The following is a 22,269-nucleotide window of genomic DNA, read 5'->3' as shown; positions in this document are numbered from 1 at the left end:
ATTAGAAATACTAACCTCTTAGAAATGAAGACATTAAAATAGCTGTTATTTCTACAGACATGTAAAAAAATATATATAATATGTTCTTGCAACTGTCTCAGGCTTTCCTGACAGAAAACAAAACAAACAAACAAACAAACAAACAAACAAACAAAAAAAGTTATTTTAAACTTTTTTTTTCTTTTTTTTTCTTTTTTTTTTTGTTTGTTTTCTGAGAGCAGCATACTACCAGGAAATGATGCAGGGAGGTGTACAGGCATTCCTTGGGACTAGCCCACATAATTCATTTGTAATTCTGACATCCTTGAGTGATGCTCTCTTCCACACTCATGCTGAAAAAACATTCTCTACCATTCCAGTCTGTTATTTGTATCTTGTAGGCAGAACTGCATGCAAGGCTTTCATTTGTGGTTACAAAGTGTTGTACAGGGCTACCTTACAGGTAACTGTTTTCAACTGACTGGCATGATCTTTGCCTCAAACTCATTTTTTGTTTATTTTCATATTGCTTTATTAAGGAAAGATTGAGTGGACTTTGCCATTTTCTGCAATTGTTTCCATGCTTGTTTTAAAAGCAGGTGATTTGTAGAGCTGTGATGTCTCTGTGGTATTGGGTAAAGATTTAGGATTTGCTACAGCGATAACACCAAGTGCCATTATGAACACTGGAAAACATGAAGCGTTGGCCAGTTCATAAATCCTAAATAGTCATTGTTCATACTGAAGCTGAATTTCTAAGAGATTTTTCCTAAAATATCTGAACTTTTCCTTAGCTCTTGACTTGTCTCCCAGGCTCACATGGGTTGAGCAGGGGAGGGAAGAGAAAAAATGGTGCCGCACCTTTCTGCTTTCCATTGCCGTGGGCTTGTGGGAGATGCATGCTCCAAGGAAACCTGGGACATCCCTTGTGGATTTTCTTTCCAGGGGTTTTGTTTAAGCAAGCAAAAGTTAGAAAACTTTTTTTTTTTTTTTAAAGTATTTGAAGATAACTTATAGTCACAAAGTCAGGTAGGAGGCTACTTGGAAATATTTGATGTGAGGCTGTCTGAAAAATATTAATTCAGCCCATTTGTGCTGCTTGTTTTACTCATCCCCTAAATGCAGTCAGAGAACAGCAAGGGCACAAAATAAGTGAAAAAACATGTCAAGATTAATGATGTTCCTTGGCGTTAGTTTCAAGCCAGATAAAAATCCATGGCATTCAAATGTAATGACAAGAAGGAGTAGAATAAATAATGCCTACAGGGAGTGCATTTGGCTTACACAGATTGTGTTTACTCTGATATCTCCCAAAGCTCTGTATTTGCATTGGCAGCCCAGCATTCTTCTCATTTTTACTTTTTCTCTGTATGCAGTCTGTATGTATGAAGAGCCCCGATTTTCCACGTTTCCCCTGTTGGTTAACAGATTGGCTTATGGTACTGATCTTCTATGTTACAGGCAAGGGAGGATGTGATCCACATGCTGAAGACAGAGAAAACCAAACCTGAAGTTTTAGAAGCTCACTATGGTTCTGCAGCTCCAGAGAGTGTGCTGAGAGTGCTACACAGGGACGCCATCCTCGCCCAAGAAAAATCCATAGGAGAAGATGTCTACGAGAAACCAATTTCAGAGGTAAAAACTTCTCAGTTTACATCTTCAAGTCTGTGCAGGGGGATTCCTAACCAGAAGGAAAATTGCATGCATTTTGTGTTTATGCAGAACATGCCAGAAGATAATATAATGGTGGTAGAAATGACAAGAAATCAAAGGAAAATTGAATATTCTTGTTAACTTAACCTGATAAATAAGGGTAAATAAAATCACAGGGTTTGAACATAAACAGTCTAGATGCTCCTTAGGGCTGGTGCAGGGAAGAGAGAATAAAATCTTTGTGTGTTGCATTTCTTTTTTTAGAAATGCAGAATTACAGAAACATTATGGCCACAAGTTGTATCAGAGGAGGTTTAAGTTAGACATAAGGAAGAACTTTTTTCTCAGAGAGTGGTCAGGCACTGGAATGGCTGCCCAGGGAAGTGGTGAAGTCACCATCCCTGGCAGTGTTCAAGAGGCGTCTGGATGAGGAGCTATGAGATATGGTTTAGGAGCCTGTGGTAGCAATCGTAGCGGGAGAATGGTTGGACTCAATGATCTTGCAGGGTTGTTTCCAACCTTGTGATTCTATGATTTTTTTTTTCTATGATTTGAGTTGGAAGGGACCCTTAAAGCTCATCTAGTCCAAATCCCCAGCAATGAACAGGGGCATCTACAGCTACATCAGATTGCCTACAGCCCTGTCCAGCCTGACCTTGGATGTCTCTGGGGACAGGGCATCCACCATGTCTCTAGGCAATTTGTTCAGTACTTCACTGTGCTCATTGTAAAAAATCTAGCTTATATCCACTGTAAATCTCCTCTCTTTTAGTTTGAAGCCATTTCCCCTTGTCCTGTCACAACATACCCTGCTGAAGTGTCTGTCCCCTTCTTTCTTATAGCCCCCTTCAGATACTGAAAGTCTGCTCTCAGCTCTTCCCAGAGCCTTCTCTTCTCCAGGCTGAACAGCCCCAGCTCTCCCAGCCTGTCCTCATAGCAGATGTGTTTTGTCCCTTGGGTCATTTTTGTAGCCCTCCTCTGGATGTGCTCCAACAAATCCATGTCTCTCCTGTGCTGAGGACTCCACATCTGGATGCAGTACTCCAGGTGAGGTCTCACCAGTGCAGAGTGGAGAGACAGGATCACCTCCCTCGACCTGCTTTTGATGCAGCTCAGAATACTGTTGGCTTTCTGGGCTGCGAGAGCACACTGGTGACTTATGTCCACGTTGCCATCAATCCACCTGTATTGCCAAGTCCTTTTCTGTGACATAGTAGAGCACTAGCATAGTTTAGAAATGAATACCATCAGAGATGGATTTTGACCATAATTACAGGATCAAAAATCCCTAATCATATCTTGTCTCTTCACCACCAGGGCTATGAAGTTAGTTCAGCCCCTAAAGGAGATCTGCAGGACTTTAAGCCAAGGATTTAAACTCTTGGCTTAAAATCTAATCTGATAAATATATATATATATAATAAATAAAGCTAGAATAGATCTGGGAATGTTTGAGGCCACTGTGAGTGCCAAAATAAGCAACCATTGGTCATGGTCATAGTTTCATAACAGTCCAGAGCACAGAAAAAGAGCATGCAACAACATGCCATACAACACACTGTAGCATCTGTCCAATTCTTCATAGCTCTTCTGTTCAGAACACACAGTTTTTTCACCAGGAATTGTCTACCCTGGGTGCCTTTATACTATTCACTTTCGTTGTGGTATCTTCTGGGATTTGAAGGGGTGATAATAAGTAAGGAAGGCAAAAATTAGTATTTAAGAGCATGCATGAAATACTGGCTAGGGGACCTCGGTGTACATCAATCTCTGTCGTGTCTAGGAATACAGAGGTTATGTGAGAGCTAAAATAGGGTGGTATAAAAAATTCCTAAGTGCACAAAAGATATCCTGGCTCCTTTATAAAATGCAATCACTTCTTTTTTGACTGTCACATTCAGCTTCTGGAAAGCTGCTTCAGTGCAGCCCTCCAGCTCTCCTATTTCCCCTGGTTTGCAGAGGTACCCTGTGAAACAGCAGCTGCCCAGTGAAGCTGGGGCAGAGGGGGAATCATACAGAAGGTGGGCAGGGCCTGTTCACACTTTTTATTTCAGCAGTTGTACAGGTATAACGTATAACTGTGTTGAAGATGCACAGTTCAAATTTCAGCTTTGAGCTTATACCTTATGCTACTCACTTGGGTGTCTGTCCACATGGATACACTTGAGCTCAGGGTTCAGATCCCTCCCAGAGATCTGCTGCTGCTGTTCCTATGTGAAATGAGGAAATTTTGAGCAGCACCTCATCATAGGAGGCATTCTTCACTGCAACAGTATTGTTTGTTACCCTATAACTACACAAAGTCCTGTTCTTTGTGTACCCAAGAGCTATGCAAATGTTTATTGCAAACACCCTGTCCAAAGAAATCATTATTCTTATGGGACAATTACTCCTATTTTTAGGCACTGTTTTATGTAAAGCGTAAGACGTAAAATTGTGGGACTCACATTTACCAAACATGACATTGTTTGTTAATAAATCAGATGAAATAAGCAGGAGACCTCTGAAACAGCCTATTCTCCTTTTCTGAATCCAGCTGGACAGGCTTGAAGAAAAGCAGAAGGAGACATATCGACGCATGCTGGAACAGCTCCTTTTGGCAGAAAAATGCCATCGCCGCACAGTTTATGAGCTTGAAAATGAGAAGCATAAACATACAGATTACATGAACAAGAGCGATGACTTTACCAACCTCTTGGAGCAGGAGCGAGAGAGGTGAGTGTCCAAGGCAGTGCAAAGCATGCCCTCAATATCCAAGCACTTTTAAGTTCAGCAGTGACATGGGTTGGTCTTTTCTGTGTTTAAATGGCGCTAAATTCATGTAATTCATTTGTAAATGTCACTTCTTTCACGCTAGCGGTACATTATTTTGCAAGTCTAGAGCTGGAAGAGTACCACTGAACATTCTTTCAGTGTGCGCTTGAACTTAAAAATGAATTTGTTTTGTATTATTCATTCCCATTTTGAGTTCATCTCCTGGTAGCTTTTGAGAGATCAGATGTTATTTGTGTTGGCTAAGGTTTGGGCTGGCTTGTTCAGCTGAGCGGCACATTTTGTGAATGACGGGGCACAGTGTCACAGCAGGAGGACTGGGTAAGGAAAACCACATATTTGGATATTGGCACACTCATGGCAGGGAATTTGCCATGCCTTTCACATTTAGGCTTATAAAGCCACAAACAATTTGCGTTATTTTTCATGTTTTTGAAAGAACGTGCCTCAGGCAAGTTCTACATTCCTCTGGAAATAAAAATGTTCATATTTTATAGAACACATTCAGCCTGTGATGAACTGTCTGCAGTTGTATATCTAGCATGCTTGTGTGCTCCATTTTTTTTTTCCCTTCAAGTGTTTGTCACTGTACGAATAAGTTGTTCTCTTAAGTCACAGAAAAGAAAGGACACCTAACTTAGGTGAAGAATGAGCACTCAGTAACAGCCTGAGTTTTTCAATATGAAATTTCATGCACATACCAAACTGCTTAATATCTAACCACAAAGTTTGGAAGAAAAAAAAACCTCTGAGAAGAATACTTAGAGCGAGTTGAAAGAAGAAATGCTTTTGAGGAAACCACAGTCTGATGGCAGACTATTGCAATAAGCCAGGAGTTGAACTGTTCAGTGGATTTCCTGAGCTCTGCTCAATGCCAGCTATGAGTAGGTGGCACATGAGCTAAAGTGACCGTATTTCCTGGTTTAGTGGCTGTTCTTTTTCTGATTCTTTGATTTCCTGTGTTGATTGGCAAACTTTAAAGGACAAAAATGTGTCTATATCTTAACAATTTTATTCCCGTAAGATAAAATAAAAAATCTGCTGTCTTTCCAAGTAGTTATTCATATGTAATTCTCTTACGTGACATTTTTTTCACTGCGGTGAGTATCTGTGTATGTGTGGAGATACGGGCAACTAAATTGCTACAAAAGTAAAAGCAGTGTTAAAATACCATTTACGTTTCTCTTTACATTTAAAATTCACTTTAATTTGTCAGCTGTTGCCTTCTTATTATTCCAGTTCCTGAAGACCATTAAGCAGCCTAAGTTATAGACTGTTTGCTTTGAACCAATATCCCTTAATGAATTGATTTAGAACTTTTCTGTCTCACATTATTACTGCAAAGATATCAAGTCCTATCCCCAGGGGCATTTTTTTCATACTCTTACTGCTCTTTTGTGTCTTTTAAACTCCGATTTTCCCACACCTTACTTTTCTTTTTGGAAAAACAGGAATGAAAAGGAGAATTTGAGTTTGAACTTGTATTGAAAGCAGATCTTTAAGAGCATCCAAGTCCCCCAGCTTTAGTTGCCGTTCCCTCTGTACTGTAGGTGAAGAATTGCAGTGCCTCTGGTTTATACTGAGTGACAATAGAAACCTGATGTTTGCTACTTAATCCATGTTGTTCAATGCACTAGTTGGGAAAAATCACATTAAGTTTAGTAGTGACCAAGGAGAAAGAAGATGGCATGTGGCAAAATGCGAAAAACCAAGTGCTCACGTTCCTCTCTCCTTAGGGTCCTCCTCCCATGTCCTCCTCCCTCTGCCCCATGTCCACACACCAGGATAGAAAAGCCAGGGAAGATTGGAAACTACTCACTAGTGTATAGTCTTGAACCACCTCTACTCTTCACCTTTGCTTGCTAGGTGCGCACAGAGTTCAGGATTCCTCTGCATTTTTGTAAGTATTGAAAACTGAAACAGTGTGGCTCTAAGGCTGTACTCTAAAAGACAGTCAGGTGCCTAGCTCTGAGCAATTCATCTTGTAGTCTTTTTTTAATCCAGTTTGTTGACAGCTTATTTTGTTCCTAATAAAAGCACTGAAAAACTCCTCTTGATTTTTAGTGGCAAAGAAAGAGGCCTGTGGTCTGGACGGCCTCAGCAATGTTGTGGGACAGCAGAAAGTCTGCAAGCTTTCTGACATCAGGGAAGAGGGAGTTTCTTTTGGAGGCATGGGACATTGCTTGTCATGTGGCCTTGCTGGAACTTACTGAGGGTGCTGTGTGCAACAGTTCATTGTGGCCTTCCAGTACTTGAGCTTATAAGTGGAAAAGGCACCACGTTTTTACAGTCTAGTAGTGATAGAACAAGGAGAATGGTTTTAAACTGAAAGAGGAGAAATTTAGGTTAGGTGTTAGGAAGTAATGTTTTACTCAGAGAGCGATGAGACCCTGGCACAACTGCCAAGAGAAGCTATGGATGCCCCATCCCTGGAGGCACTCAAGGCCAGGTGCGATGGGACCCTGGGCAGCCTGAGCTGGTGGAGGTCAGCCCTGCACAAAGGAGAGTGTTGGAACTGGGTGGTCATTAAGATGCCTTCCAACCCAAGCCATTCTGTGATTCTATGATTTGATGATTTCCTGCATTGTCCTTGAAACTGCCGAGTCTTCTACTGCGTCCCACAGTCTGTCAGTAAATGTACACCTGATGTCTAACATTAGCATTGTTTGTATGAATGCATTGATATCACTTGTTCACATAAGCAGTGATGATTTTAAGTTCATTCTTGCTTCTCCTGCTGTGGCTTCAAGTATTTCTTTACAACCAAAGTGTCTGCGCTCCCAGTGCACTGAGGCATTCTGTGTTTTCCTCAAAGGCAGAACTGAGAGGACTCGTTCTGTGCTCCCTGAGCAGTGCCCTGCTAAATCTGGTTTTAGTCAAACCCTCTTTTTGAAGTACACAGCCATAATTAGATCTGCTTAGAGGAGACAGCAGGACTATGACCCCAGATCTTTCCTCTACAAAGTTTCCTTTCAGCCTTTGCGTAAAATCATCTCCTCTCTGCCTCCCCCATCACAGCACCCCCAGCAAGGAATGCACTGGCGAGTCCCTCTGCGGTCTGTGATAATACATTCCTCTCAGCTTCAGTCATCCTGGCACCAGGATGCTCTTGGCTGCTCAACTGGTGATGTAATTCTGGGCCCGCATCACCTGCAAAGGAAAGCGATCCGCAAGCAATAAAGCGCACAGCCGTCTTTAAACAAAAAATGGGACTGTTGATGTTAGCAAGTTTTAGAAAATCCTCTTTTGTTTTCCCTTTTTACATTTCTGCTTTTATTGCCCAAGTGTCCATTCTCCCTTTTCCCACGAGACGGCAGCACCAAGCCTTTCTCCGTGGAGCACTTGGGCATTTTTGCTTCCCTTTATTTACTGGACCCAAGCAAGCAGAGAGGCTGGGGTGTGGAATCACTTGGAGATTTTGTGTGTATTACCTTTCCAGTTTGCATTTGCTCTTGATTTTTATTGAGACTGAAATAATGAAGCTGGCAGAAAAACAACACAACGGAACATCCATCAGTCAATTACTTGTTTAAAGAAAAATCAAGTCAAAGGTATGAAGTGTTCAAGGCTAATAAATCTGTACAGATTATCAGCTTAAGGCCAAACTCTGTGATAAGAGTAGCCCCATACTATATTAGGGTGAGGTACATAGTGAAAACAGCACAGACTCTAACCTGCAACTGTGCAATCTGTTCCTTTAAAGTCTAGAAATTAATTTTATTTACCAAAAAAAATTCTTATTTCAGTGCTATTTTTTTTCTTCCAAGAATTCTTAGCCATGTTCATACTCTGACTAGATTTTCTCATCTGTTGGTTATTTCTCTGTCCTGGTTTCCAAATTGTGACCCAAAAAAAGGGAAAGCCAGCCCAATGGGACTGTGGGAATTCACCACTGCCTACAGTAGTTACTCATCTTACCGCACAGTGCTGGCTGTGGTAAAGCACTGAGTCACTCTCTGTCTACTTTTCAGTAATTGCATTTTTAAACTTTTAATCTTGTAAGGTAGGGAAAACAGTTTAATAACAGAGATAAACACTTTTTATTCTTTTCCTTGCAATATATTCTTAGGATCACAAATTACAGATCCTGTGGTAGTCTACTAGAAGAAATAAATGAAAAAGAAACTGGCACTGACAAATACCATTTCTACACAGTTAAGTAAATGCGAAGGTCATCCATTTTACAGGTCCTGTTTTACAGCTCTAGCTGACTGCAAGGCAGCAGCTGTTATTCCTTGAGACTTACTCAAAGTTTGTGTTTCGACCAATGAATTTTGTCCCAGGCTCCAGCAAAATGGCTCCAAAGGTAATTTAAAAATGAGAGAACAAACAGCCACATTCAACTGTGAAGAAACAATGGGAAAGTATTTTGAGTCTTACACAATGCAAGGCTTGCCATGAGCTGGGAGTAGTCCAAATCCATCTCTTCACACTTGGATAGTCCTCAAAACTGTCCAGTCTTTCAGTCACTTCTGGAATTATATAAAAAAGCATTATGTGTTGTTTCAGCTATTCTTCCAAAATTATTACTAAGTAGGCACCGGCTTCACAGCCCTTGAGAGAGAATTATTATACAAAACTATATGTAGTTCATTATTGCTAGCAAGTTTGCTTGCTAAAAGCATTGATTCAAATGCTCTCAGGGTCAGACAGGGGGGAGGGGGGAAATTACTTCACTCAAAATCTGTTCATGGACCCGAACACTGTCCAGGGTGCAATAGGTAACAATTTCAACATTTAAGGGGCCTTTGGCATTTTTCAGAGTTATACTGCTGAAATAAATATCAGCTCACAGCTCCATTGAGGCCATCTTTTTAGGTTGTTATTTTTTTAGGCAAAGAAAACAAAATCTGAATTAGGGTCATGTTAGGAAAATTGCTTCCTCATTCAGAGATATTAGAAACAGATTTCAGTGGACATGCTAAGTTTCACTGAAATTTAAAACTTTTTATACAGATACCACTTATTTACAAGTATAAATATATGCTAGAATGGTATTTGGGCTTGAACATGTTGAACATTTGCTTTGTGTTTAAATGGAAGTTTATCTGCTCAGAGATATGCAGAATGACTAGCAAAGAATATGTCATACAATGTAAATTAATGTCCTACAGACATTCAAGACTTGCTCACAGTTAAACAACTTCCATTAACTCGCATGAAGTACCTTAATTTTACACCTGATTTTGCAGGCTGTTCTTACTCGGTAGGCCTATACAGGAGCTTTCCTATCCCTAAACAGATGCAATGCTTTTCACATCTTTTTTTGTCATTCAAAGGCAGGGTCTCAAGTACCTTTTCCTTGCAGTTGTGAGAATTTTGCTGAAATAGTAGAACATAACCAAGAGCAGTGGTGAAGAGGAGGTAGAAAGAAGAGAACTAGGAGAGAAATGGATTCAAGTGAATCTCTGTGAGTTTGGCATAATTGACAGGGCTACTGACAGAGATCATTAATGGAAACAGAAACTGACTCAAGGTCTCACCTGAGGAGTTCGTAAGATCAAAAAGAGGCTTAATTAAAACTGAAATCTTAATGATAGTACTGCTGTTGGATACATGAACAAGTGATTTTACCTCTTCATGCCATATTAGTCCTCCTTTCACACAGAAGTGTGGATTCTGAACAGTGGAGATAATCAATAGAGGCTTTGAATGAGGCTCCGTGACTTTGAATTAATCCCAGTTACCTGGGAGGAAGTTGGGGCTGCTAGGGTGAGCTGAAGCCACAGGCAGGACCCTGCCTTAGTCCTTTCTGTGGTCTCATCTCCCCAGCCATAATTAAAGACAGAATATTGGGAATGAACAGGCCCAGTCTGACGCAGCATAGCTCCTGTTGTGTTCTCATATCTATGTAAGTCAGCCATAAGAGATTTTTGGCAGAAGTCCTTTCTACTTATGAGTTTAAGTGCCAAGTACCACGAGGCAATAACGTTATTTAAGACCTCTGGAAAACACTGACAAATAATGGCTGGTAGATTATAGGCACAGCAACAACAGTGAAGGCTAGCAGTAATTAGTTTTATACTTGCACCATTTCATTTCCTTTTAAGGCTTATATGAAGAAAAATCTTAATGCAGAATTGAAAAAAAAACAAACAAGGAGATGCAAAAATCCAAACTAGACTTTCCTGTGAAATTTCCAAAGCAAATGTAAGCAAAAAGGAATGTAAAACACAAAAAGTATAATTCAGCTCATATTTATAAAGCACCTATGATGATAATACTGCATTGCCATGGTTTGTGTTCAGACTATTTTTTAAAAAATTATTTTACAAAGGCCCTTTTAGTTATAAGAAGATTGTTACAAACAGTGCCAAAGAAAATCTGGTGACTATTCATAGAGCATATCAAATGATGCTGTGATTGTGCAGCTCACTTGGACTGGGGGATCCAAACCCTGATGGAATCTGAACTCAGCTCTTGGAGGATGCCATCCCAGTCACACTGCCTCCTCTGGTCTCCTAAGGAAATGTGTTCCCACTCTTCCCAGGTAACCTTTTACAAATCACTTACATACTTTTGAGTTCTTTCCATACAAGGGGTGAGAATGTCCTGGCAGGTCAGTGCCTGGGCATTCACATTTCCCAGACACAGGAAGTTACAGAGTCAGGGCTCTGCATTTCCTGGATAGGGAAGACATCTCACTTGTTGGTTTGGTGAGTGGTGCCAATTTTCTCTTAGTCTGCTGCTTTTCTTAAAATGACAGAGATGGAAGGAAAAGTCTCATTCAAGATGAACAGATGTTTCACTGAAATCCACGTGAAACATTTTTTTCACTCGAATTAGAGAGAAAAATAAAGCTTTTTTTCCCTTCTTTTTCTTTGATAATTACTTATTGAATTTTTGGTTCAGCTATGGAATTGAAAAATCAATTATTCACACAGTTCTATTATCCAGTTGCTTATGCTAGGGAACGGTTGATAGTAACGTAGCTACATATGAAATGCCTTAATGAGAAGAGACAAAGAAATTAGCAGAAAATGAAGCTAAACTATGGCAGAGTGACAGCAGTGCTTCTGTGATGATAGCAATTATGTCATAGGTGAAAAAGTGTCTCTTGATGACAAGTATGTATATCACAGATGAAAGTTCCTTTACAGTTCCATTTAGAATGTTTATTTTCAGAGGAATTAGAAATGGATAGAAGTATTCTTTTTCATCATTTCAATATCAGGCTTTTCCTGGTGACTTAACTCATTTTAGAATGATGCATAGCTTTCAACATTTTTTCATTTTGCAAATGATTGAATGGAATACAACCCTGGTTTCCAAAAATAGAGGGTCAGAACACTGTCCTTTCTGGTGGAAGGGGGAATAAAGTGCTACTGCTTACAGTTGTTGCAGAGCTCATGCTTTGTGTTAATCCTTCAGTAGAGACACCCATGTCCTGGTGTGACTGGCTCATGTCCTCACCTGACAGCCCAATGGAACAACTTGCTGTTGCTGGCAGGCACTATTGTGTTGTGCCCATCATTAGCACACTGAGCTCTCTCCATCCAGCTTCTCTGGCTCTTAGAAAGTAACTAATCCATAAAAGCACCGACCTGTGTCTGGATTCCATGAGCACAAAGCTGGGAGTGGTGCAATTCCTTTGAAGTCAGTAGAGCTCCTCTTGATCAGTGGGTTAAATGAGACTCCGAGTAAGAACTCTAAAAATGTTGTGCGTGTCTGCACATACCCACAAAAGTATACAGTTAGAAATATGTAATATTATATATATGTGAATATATTACATACTACGATTTCTTCAGTGGAATTATGGCTTTTGAATAAGAGTTTGCTCTTCAGCAAAATAAATCATCAACAATATTTATTTCTTTTATGTTTTTATATAACTCCTGTCTCCATTTGTTTATGATGATAAGCATTTATGACAATCTTATTTTATCGCATTTTCTATAGACAAATGATGTCTTTATACGTATTTTGAATTATTTTGAATCATTTTTTGGTCAGTGTTGTCTACTGATTCTGCCAAGGAGGCTGTAAGCTTTTCCAAACCGCTGCCTCTCTTGTTATGTGAGGCATCATTTGTACTTGCACCACTGCAGCATTTTGAAAAATAACACCAATTGGTAAGCAAGGATGCTCAGTGGAAGTCAAAAGTCAATAAACACAATCAGTGAGACCAGGACACATCAGTGGTGCAGTTATTCAGAGAGTGATGAAGAGGTGATGGAAAAAAAGTTGTAAGGCAAGTACAGGCAGGATGATAAAGGGCCTAGAGCATCTTCTGTATGAGGAAAGGCTGAGTAACCTATGTCTGTTCAGCCTGGGGAAAAGAAGACAGAGGGGGGATCTGATAAATATTTATAAATATCTGAAGGGAGGTGGGAGGCAAATGGATGAGGCCAGGCTCTTCTATGAGGTGTGTACTGATAGCACAAGGAGTAATGGCCTAACACTTGAACATAGGAAGTTCTGTACTAACATGTGGAAGAACTTCTTTAGGGTAAGGGTGATGGAGTGCTGAAACAGGTTGCCCCAAAAGGTTGTGGAGTCTCCTTCTATGGAGATATTCAAGACCCATCTAGATGCCTACCTGTGCAACCTACTGTAGGGTATCTGCTTTAGCAGAGGGGTTGGACTTGATGATCTCATGAGGTCCCTTCTGACCCTGCAATTCTGTGATTCTGTGAGGAGCAGCAGCTTATGATCCAGGCTTATTGTATGAGATTGACCTCCTACCTTGCAATGCCACCTTCCCTGCCAGGTGTCATTCAGCTGCCCTGAGGTGTGAAGAAGGTCCTGGGGAGGGCGTATGGGCTGTGGAGAAGTTGAGGGAAAACATCTTGCCCCTGTTTGTCACTGGACTGCTGTGCCATCATGAACATAGATTTCTAACATTGCTGTGAACATACAGCCAATAGGTCTAGAGTGATGGGAGGCCCATGGGTTCTATGCATCCAGACTCACAAGCTTACCAGTATGCTCGCCTGATCCAGTAACACTTTAAAGCAGCACGGAAAGCAATGTAGAAAAGAATAAAACCAGGTGTACCACTTCCTGGGCCATTAATGCAGCTAGCAAGTGCTGGTTCTAGAGGCAGTCCCTTGCAACTCTTCCTTCCAGTGGAAGCACTATGGCTCCCATCCATAAACAAGCACTGTGGTCAGCTCATGTCTCCTTGGTTCCTAGAATACGCCTCCCCATAGTGTTGTCTGGTAAAAATGTGTTACCAGGCATCCCAGATAACCTGTAATGGAGATGTGGAACTCAGGTAAGATGACAGATCTTCCAAGGGTAGGAAGCAAGCAAATTAGGGTGACCAAAATATAGATTTGTCTCTAGATCAGATTTATATGTAGGGTTTCTCATCTTTCCTTCTCTGCTATAATTGCCTCTCAGTAGACACGATGCAAGCAGCAAACCTAACAAATGCATGAGCTGTGTGATTTAGCTATGTGGCACTAGAGAAATTTTGTATAGATTAAGGAATTTTGTGTTATACTTCTCCCCTACCTCCCTATTTATGGTGTAACTCCAGAACACAGGGGCAAAAAGCATGAATAAAGCTGTGGTTGTGAGACAGATATGGGGGGCAGGTGTGTTCTCCTTTGTGTTCAGGGCAAAAGCTGAGGGTCCTGACATGAATGGTATCAGAAATACCTTCATAGCTCTTCAGACTGACAGTTGGGACATGGCATATTAAGATGTGGTGACAGCTGGGATTAGTCAGTGCTGATGTTAAAATCTATCAGTCTCAGTTTAAGTCATAAGAGCAGCAGCCAACTACTCTCTTGCACAGCATCTGAAATTTCTACTGAGGACTCATTATTTGATAAATCAGTGATTATGGAGCTCACAGGAGCTCATGTTTAAAAATCAGAAAGGAATCTTTATGAGATGATTTATTTCTGTGTGTTATTATAAGCACATGTTGCTTTATCCTTGTGTCAAACTGTGATTAAGGTGGCAAAATGTAATACAAAATATTGCAAGCAGTGCCTGCATTTGTAAGAAAATCTGAGACCCTGCACTGAAGGAGAGATCCTTTCTACTGACTCCACTTGAGCAAACTCTTGTTCTCAGGCCACCTGGCTGCTGTACAGTGCAGCCTGAGACCAAACCTGGCTCGCACAATGCATGCAATTACATGGACGATTATGCTTCTTAAATCTAGATTTTTAAGCCTCTCCACTTGTTTACTTGTAAACACTCCTATGCATAAGCTCCTGTCACAGTGACTCCAGACACTACTACCAGGTGTTGGGGAAGGTAGAGTGCAGTAGGGATTGATGGGTGGACAGCAGATGGAAGAAAGATGATGGTAAAGATGGAAAAAGATCTTATTTAAAGATGTAGCAAAAATAAAGCAGAAGTCATCGTATCAATCATGTTGTTTGGCACAGTATTACATAGGCACTGGGTCTTCCCAGAACTGGTTTGCACCAAATGATCATACAATAGTTAAAGTAGTTAATTTTACTCTGTTTATTTAGTAAAATATCTGAGTCACATGTGCAATACTGGAGATACTGATCTTTCCCAGATTCCAAGATGATACACACAAATATGATGAACAGTAGAAAAGCAGAAGACAAAAAATGTGCAAAAGAAAAACAAAGCCAGAATCGCTTTTGTTAAACTTTTGGATCATGCTTCCATAAAAGGCAGCAAATCCTGGCGTAGGGCAATTCTCGTGCTGCAAAGAGAAAAAGAATTTTAAATCTAAGCAGCATTACATATTTAGAAAGATCTGGGGAGTAATAAAAAAGCCCGTGTGTGAATGTATGTGCATGTGTGTGCGTGCATGGCTTTTTTAACAGCTGCATGGAACAACCTGTTTTAAATAAGAACAAAGGTGAACAAAGCCAGTTGTCAGTGTAGCTCACCAAATTAAGTTCTTAGTGTGCATGACGTAAGCCGTATAAAATATATTGCTTGAGATATAACAGCATGGAGTCCAACTCGAAATCTTTTTTCTCAGGCTTTTCCCACAAAGTCATGTTTCAAGAATTTGTTACCTCTATCTTCATTATTTATTTGTGTTCAGAAGGCACAAGGTATCATCTTTAGCAGCAAATTAATATCAGCCTCTGCTCTCCGTCAATATTTGGAGTTTTCACGTTCTATCAAAGTGGCACTGAACTCGTATCTCTTAAGCTCAGAGCAGGCAATTGCATAAATAGAAAGTGGAGGACAGGTTTGACTTAACCAGATGAGTTTGACTTACCAAAATGAATAAGTGAAAAGTGATGGAAAGTTTTCAGTTTGGGGTTTTATAAACAAAAATTTCAGTCTGGCAAGCTGCAGAGGGTACTTTTCTGTGTGTGTAAGCACAAACCAGGTGTTTTGTTTTGCACAAACAGAAATATTTGGACTTTTTGCAACATATTAGAAAACTTGGAGGGAGTTGCAAGGGCTGCCTTCCTCATAAATGTTACATATGTTGCTACACTGAAGATAAAGAGCCAACAGAGAATAGGGGAGTCCCTGGAAGGATTACAAAGCCCCACTTACAGAAAATTTTATAATAAGGCTATCATGGGTTACAAGCCTCTACAATCTACAAGAAAAATCCATTGCTGTGCACAGTTCAGTGCATTTTAAAGAGCGCAACGTGTCAAAGAAATGTGTAGGCTATTAGCGCATCATTAAATAGTTAAACCAATTCCATCTTTTGCTTCCCAGTTACTCTCCTTTATAGCAGAGAGCCAGATGCACAGTGCAATTTCTGACTTTCAGAGATGCACAGTGCAATTTCTGACTTTCGGGGGTGAGCAGGAATTTGGAATTCCTATCTATTCAATCTCCTGCATTTATTTTTGTGATTTTCTTATCTGGTCCTACAGTGTTACAATTACTGCTTTATTCGGGAACACAGTTCTTGGACAGTGTCTTCCCAGTGAAAAAAAAAAGCTGTGGAGGTTGAAGGTCTAGCTGGCCTTCACTGTGACATCCTACAAGATGTCTTCTGTACCTCAAGTGCTGCTGTTCTCTTGGGTACCAGGAGGGGTTGGCCTGGTGATGGTGCAAACATAGCTAGTGCAGACTGCAGGTATGCCACTACTGTGCTCTGCTTTCTCTGCACTGTCTTGCACTGTCGGCTCACATCCAGACAACTTCTGTGTCTGCATCTCATTTCATGTGCTTTTATTTCTGAGTTAGAGAGTAAGCTGGAGAAGCTGGTGGTCAGTCCTAAGTGCCTTCTCAGGATTGCTGATGGTCACAGGTGTCAGTGGTGACTACCTTGAGGCAACATGTATGGTGTACATCACCTTGTCTCTGTGATCTGACCTAATCAAGATCTCTTTCAGCATGAAGCTGGTCAGGCCCTAAACAGATTGCCCAGAGAGTCTTTGATGTCTCCATCCATAAAGGTCTTTAAGACTCAAGTGGAGCAGGCTGTGTGCCAGCTGCTCTGACTGAGCCTGCTCTCAGCCCATGCCTGGATTAGACATCTCCAGAGTCCACTCTGACCTCAATCAGTCAGTTTTAGAATTTGGCACCATCATTGGTGTCCTTGTGACTCTGCTTACACCAGGGTGATGGTGGCTTAGACTGGAACAGGCTTTGAGCCATACTCTGGGTATTACCTTTAATGTGTCCCTTACTAGGTTGCCTAGTAAGGACGTTAGTAGTGCCTTCAATCGCCTTCTGATCTTCTTATAGCATACTATTGTTCTGGCTGCTGATTTTTTGCTGCCAAATTGGTGACAGATAAAGATAACACCTTGAGGTGTGTGGTACAGACAGGAGTCAAATGGCTGCTGTGAGTGGTCAGATTTTTTAAGATGGTCTGAACCTGCAGTGGCTTTCCCATCTTTAAGTCATATCTGTACAAAACTGGCTGCTATGGACACACAGTTCCTCTGCTAATACAAATATTGAGTAAGAATCCTCTTGACATCCCTGGAATGGAAGAAAGAAGAGCTAGGGCAGACAGAAAGGGACATCTATGAAGGCTGTGAATTTGGAAGAGGTGAGGGCTGGAAATGGAGTAGAGTGGTGAGGAGGAGGCCAGGACTGAGCAGTGGGTGCTGTGGGACTGTGACAGTTGTGCAGGGAGTGAAGAGACTGCAGCCAGCCAGGTCTGGGTCTGAGCCAGGAGCAACAGCAGCGGAGCAAATCCTCTGCCAGCAGGTAGCTAGCTCTGAAACCTGCTTGCAGAGTGCTCAGTGCTTCTGGGAGCAGGTTGCCTTGAGGCTGCCCTCCTGCTACTGCTGCCAATTATTTTGAAACTCGTGCCACAGACTTCTATGTAGGTGATCTACAGGGTCAAAAAACTGTGATCCCTCTACATGCCACACTGTTCTATTTCAATAGTGAATATTTATTTTAGTGTTTTTCATTGTGTATGTGTAGTTTTCCCTTGTTAAAGAATGTGTAGCTCTACCAGAACAGATAGTAGGTCTGCAAAAGCAAACATGTAAGGACAGGGTAAGTAGATTAAGCAGAACATTTGTCTACTTGAGGCATGTAGGTTGTGGTAATTTCTAATTGTATAATCAAATGTGGGTATTGTGCAGAAACTTTCCTGTGACACTAAAGTGACAGAAATATCTTGGGATGCATCAGCTTTGCATGCAGGAGGTGTCAATTTCTCTGTAGCAGAGATTCTAGAAAGTTGCTTCATTCTAGAAAGTGTTTAGTTCATGAAATTAGGGGAGAATGGAAAGGGAGAGTGTGATTCAGGCTGATGTGTGTTTCCCTGGAAAATGTGACTTGACCCCTGTTGAGCTCATGTGACACATTTCCTCCATGGCACTTGTAAAGTCACACGAAGCTGATTTACATGGATAATGACGTTTTTACGCTGAGCGTAACTCCCATTTTTGGCAGCTTGTTGGAGCTGGGGCTTGGATGTGCCAGGGTTCAGAGGCAGACAGGGCTGGGACCCAACTGTCATGTCCTAAGTACCCTGCAGCCAGTGTCCCCACCAGCCCCCACCCCGTGGAGTTTCTGTTTCCTACTCAGAAACCTGCAACTTTGCCCAGCAGCCTGATGGGCATGCGGAAAATAGGGCCTCGAACTGTGAGCATAGAATCAATTGTCAAGCACCTGCTTTGCAAGTGAACGCTGCTCAGCCAGCATACTGACAAGGGCAAGGGTCCTAAGGAAAAGTAGTGAAAGGAATTGAATAGTTTCCCCAGATTGTAAATGCACGCTGGCCCATTTTTGTGGATAATTGTATTTGATGTGATATGCTTTCAGCGGTTTGGGGTAGCAGAGGCTTCCCAAGAGTAGGGGGTGAGCAGTGAGAAGGGGAAGAGTAAAAAATAAAAGAGAAGGAGAAGGGGAGTGAGAAGAGCAGAGTGGTTTCCAGTTCTCCTGCTGAGGCTGGACAGGTGACCGTGGCCAATGGATGGAGCTATCAGGAAAACTGAGGGAATCCCCAAATCCCTTTGTGTCACTTTGGGAACAAAAAGGGTGATTGAAGACATTTTATCACAGGGATCTGGCAGAATGGTGCTTTCAGACCTCATACACGATCTCGGTTGGCCTTGCTGCTATGCACGATTTTCCCAAACCAAATATGCACGTGCACCAAATCCCCAGAGGGTTTCTTCATGCCTCCGTGCCTCCATCACCTGCTCTGCAGCTCAGCCCCGTTCCGATGGAACGCGTGGACTGAATCGAGAAACCTCTCCTGTGCCTAGTAGCTCAGCTCGGGGCAAGTAGCACCCTCCGACATCACATGAGCGCTTTTCCATCGCTCGCCTACGACCTGCCCGTCCGGCGGGTCTGCGAAGTCCTCGGCACAGACTTCTGGCAGGGGGGCCTGGAGCGCGTCCCGCGTTGCTACGGGCGGCCCCGAGCTCAGCCCCGGCCCCAGGCGGGCTCCTCCACACGCCCGCCGCCGTGCCGCCCGCAGCCCGCCCGGAGCCCACCATGGGGGCGGGCAGGGCGGCCCCCTCCCCTCGCAGCCCCCCTGCTCCCGCCGTCGCCCCGCGGCCGCCGCCCCGGCCCCGCGGCACGGCCGCCGCCTCCCCGCTCCACCCCTTCTCTGCCCCGGCCGGCGCCGCGGCCCTCCGCGAGCGGCACGGCGGGGACGCGGCGGGGACACGGGGAGACCTGAGCCGCGGCTCCGTCCCGCCGTCGGGGGCTGCCCGGTGGCTGCAGGTGATTTATTTTGGTAGCTTTAAAAAAAAAAAAAAAAAAAAAAAAAAAAAAAAGCCTAATTATAAGGTAAGATCATTGCGATTTATTGTATCGTTTTTATCTTTAATACGTACTATTTTTTTTAATCATCATTTCCCATTATTTTCGTTTTTGTTGTTTATTTTCCTTTGTGTTGTTGTTGTTATTTTTCCTTTTTATTACTTTTCCTTTCATACTTTTCCTTTCCATTACTTTTACTATCTTTGCTGTCGTTTCGCTGTGTTTACCGTGAGCGGTGCCGGGCGCTCTCGTACCTGCGCGCTCCGCCCGCCTGCGGGATGCGGGCAGCAGCGGGGAGCGGGGGCCGGGCCGGGCCGGGAGAGCTGCAGGGACCGTGCCGAGGTGGGGATGCAGCCCGCAGGTGCACCGGGAACTTTCGGGCTCCGAGAGCCGCAGGTTGAGCAAGGCGGGCGTCAGTGTGGATGGCTTGATTTGGAGCAGGGTGGGGATGTCGGGGAGGTGGAAAAATTTCCGTTTGTACAACGTCAGCGCTAGAAATTGGCAAAGAGGAGAAGAAATTACAATGTAAGACAAGCTGTGCATACTCTTAGATCGAGAAAATGTTTCCCGTGGTATCATTTGGGAACTGTCATGTAGTTCTGAAGCAGCAAGAGTGTTGATTTGCTTTTGATATGCTTTGATACAGTCACATCTCAGAAGTTCATTCAGCGTGTGATTTTTTTTTGCACTTTAATTTTGCATGGAGGATAGCCACAAAAATTTCTCCTTAGGTTCACCGGATATACAACTGTTCTTTTTACAAGTTTTATTTGTTTTCAGCGTTGATAGATTCTGATGTCAGATAAACTGTCAAACAGCTTGAGAAGTTCCGTAGCAAGTTCCACAGCAATTCAAGCACATGTTCCTTTGCTAGCTGGCTTTAAGTTTTGGTGGATAGGAAGGAGAAAGCAAAACAAATGACTTTCCCTGCCCTAGGACCTGATGTCACCCATCTTCTCTCTGCCACTGGGTATGAAGTGGGCATGAGAGGATAAGAGAAGGGCATGAAGTTGGGTGTGAAGTGGCTATAGGGTGGGTCTGAGGTGGGCATGAGGTGGGTATGAGGGAAGGCCTCCCAGGGCTCACCCAGGACAGTGAGTGACTGCAGACTGTCTCAGGTGATGGGTAGCTGCCCCCACCAGCTGCCAGCCAGCCCATCCCACCCTCATCAGGCTGCTTCTCTTACCATCTCAACAGCCCACAAAGCAGGGTGGAAGTCATGGCATCCCATCAGAAGAAATGTGTGGGAGTTGTAATGGTAGAAGAGAGTACTATAGGAGTAGTATCTCTGATGCGGTTTTGTGCTGGATTTCTGTGGACCTTGGGGCTGTATAAGAGTTCAGTTAAAAGGTGCCCCAAAGGTCTCACCTGCTTTCCAGCCTCTTCCCACTCTGCTGTCACTGTCTTGATGGTAGGAGAACAGTTCTTCACATCACTCTGGATCACTCTACATCTATCACGGGTTCTTCGCTAAATACCTGGAGATCTCTTGGAAGCTCACCTCAGCCTTCTTGCACAGTGGGATCTAAATGTTCCTGTACCAGGTCATGCACAGTTTTTGGAAATCATTGAGCATCTTACTCTAAGTAACTTGAAACTTCGTTATATTTTCTTAAAATACTGTGTGCCACCTTGAAGAATCATAGAATCATAAGGTTGGAAAGAGCCTACAAGATCATCTAGTCCAACCATCCTCTCATTACCCTTGCTACTACAAGCCACTAAACCATATCTTGTAGCTCCTCATCCAGATAAGGAGGGCTCTTACCAGCCAGCACTAGGCAGCACTTCCCAGTTTCCTAAGTTTGTTGTATTTCAAATGTTTTCATGAAGTGTATTAGAAAGCAAGACAGTGCTTACTTAATCACTGCTTGTAATTTCTTTTGCAAATGTAGAGAACACCTAATGCTCGATTTTGGTTCAGCTCTTGCTGCTCCCACATCTTTTACTGTTTACAGATAAACTAAGTCCCATCTAAAATTCAGTAAAACCCACCAAAGCTCTTCTTGTATGAAGTTATTGTCTTTATGAGCCACCACGGCATCATTCTCCACCTGTAAGCTGTAGTTCATGGTGAAGTCTCATTCTAGTCTTAGGACAGATGCTGTGAAGATGATACTGTGGGGTTCCTCCTATGTGCCTCAGTGAATGAATTTGACATACACTGAAGTAAAGCAGGAAAAACAATGCATGTGGTTAAATTAAGTCTGTAACCATAGAAGAGATGTTGGGCACCTCCCCAGCACAGCCGATGTGCTGGTGTTACAAACCGAGTCTGCACTGTAATCCAGTACTGTCTCTTACAAACACACTGACATAATAGCCAGACTTGCTGGCAGCAAGCATGTAGCAGAGGGGGGAAACTGTATGGTTTTGGCCAGGTTTCCTTTATGGAAAAAATGCCTTCTAGACCTGACAGAGTGATCAGCCCCAGCCTGAGCAAGTCATTCAGGACTGGTAGGACAGAACTTAGGCACATAAGCTCAACAACAGTAGCAGGGCCAATTCTCTGGAGTGTTCAGCAGCTGTTGGTATCCCAGCCCATTTGAAGCTTCTAGGAGGGAAGGGGAAGCAAAAAGGCCCTTCAGCCTCAAACCCTCAGGAAGGGGGACAGGGAGGGCTGGTACCTTTCCACTCACCTCTTCACCCTTGCTGGCAGTTTCTAGCACACTGCTCATGAAGGTTAAAGCCAAGTCTTTAGCTGCTCTCTCCTCACTACTGTGTCTTCCTGTTCTTCAAGCTGACTGATCTACAGATGTC

The 22,269-nt window shown here is 42.7% G+C and overlaps 1 protein-coding gene across 4 annotated transcripts in view; it reads left to right on the top strand.

The window, feature by feature from the left end:
* FILIP1 (filamin A interacting protein 1) overlaps positions 1-22,269 on the top strand; it is a 106,269-nt gene that overhangs the window by 60,365 nt on the left and 23,635 nt on the right. For all 4 annotated transcript variants that reach the window (XM_042880803.1, XM_042880826.1, XM_042880817.1 and 1 more), the window contains exons 3-4: positions 1,441-1,614; positions 4,169-4,347. In XM_042880803.1, coding sequence (XP_042736737.1) covers positions 1,441-1,614; positions 4,169-4,347 — 353 coding nt within the window. The remainder of the gene's footprint in view (positions 1-1,440; positions 1,615-4,168; positions 4,348-22,269) is intronic.

This window comes from Lagopus leucura, unplaced genomic scaffold (genome assembly GCF_019238085.1).
Source record: "Lagopus leucura isolate 7727_CA_CO unplaced genomic scaffold, USGS_WTPT01 Super-Scaffold_73, whole genome shotgun sequence".
Lineage (NCBI taxonomy): Eukaryota > Metazoa > Chordata > Aves > Galliformes > Phasianidae > Lagopus > Lagopus leucura.
Note: the sequence above shows the minus strand (reverse complement) of the source record. Positions and strands in the feature narration are given on the sequence as shown.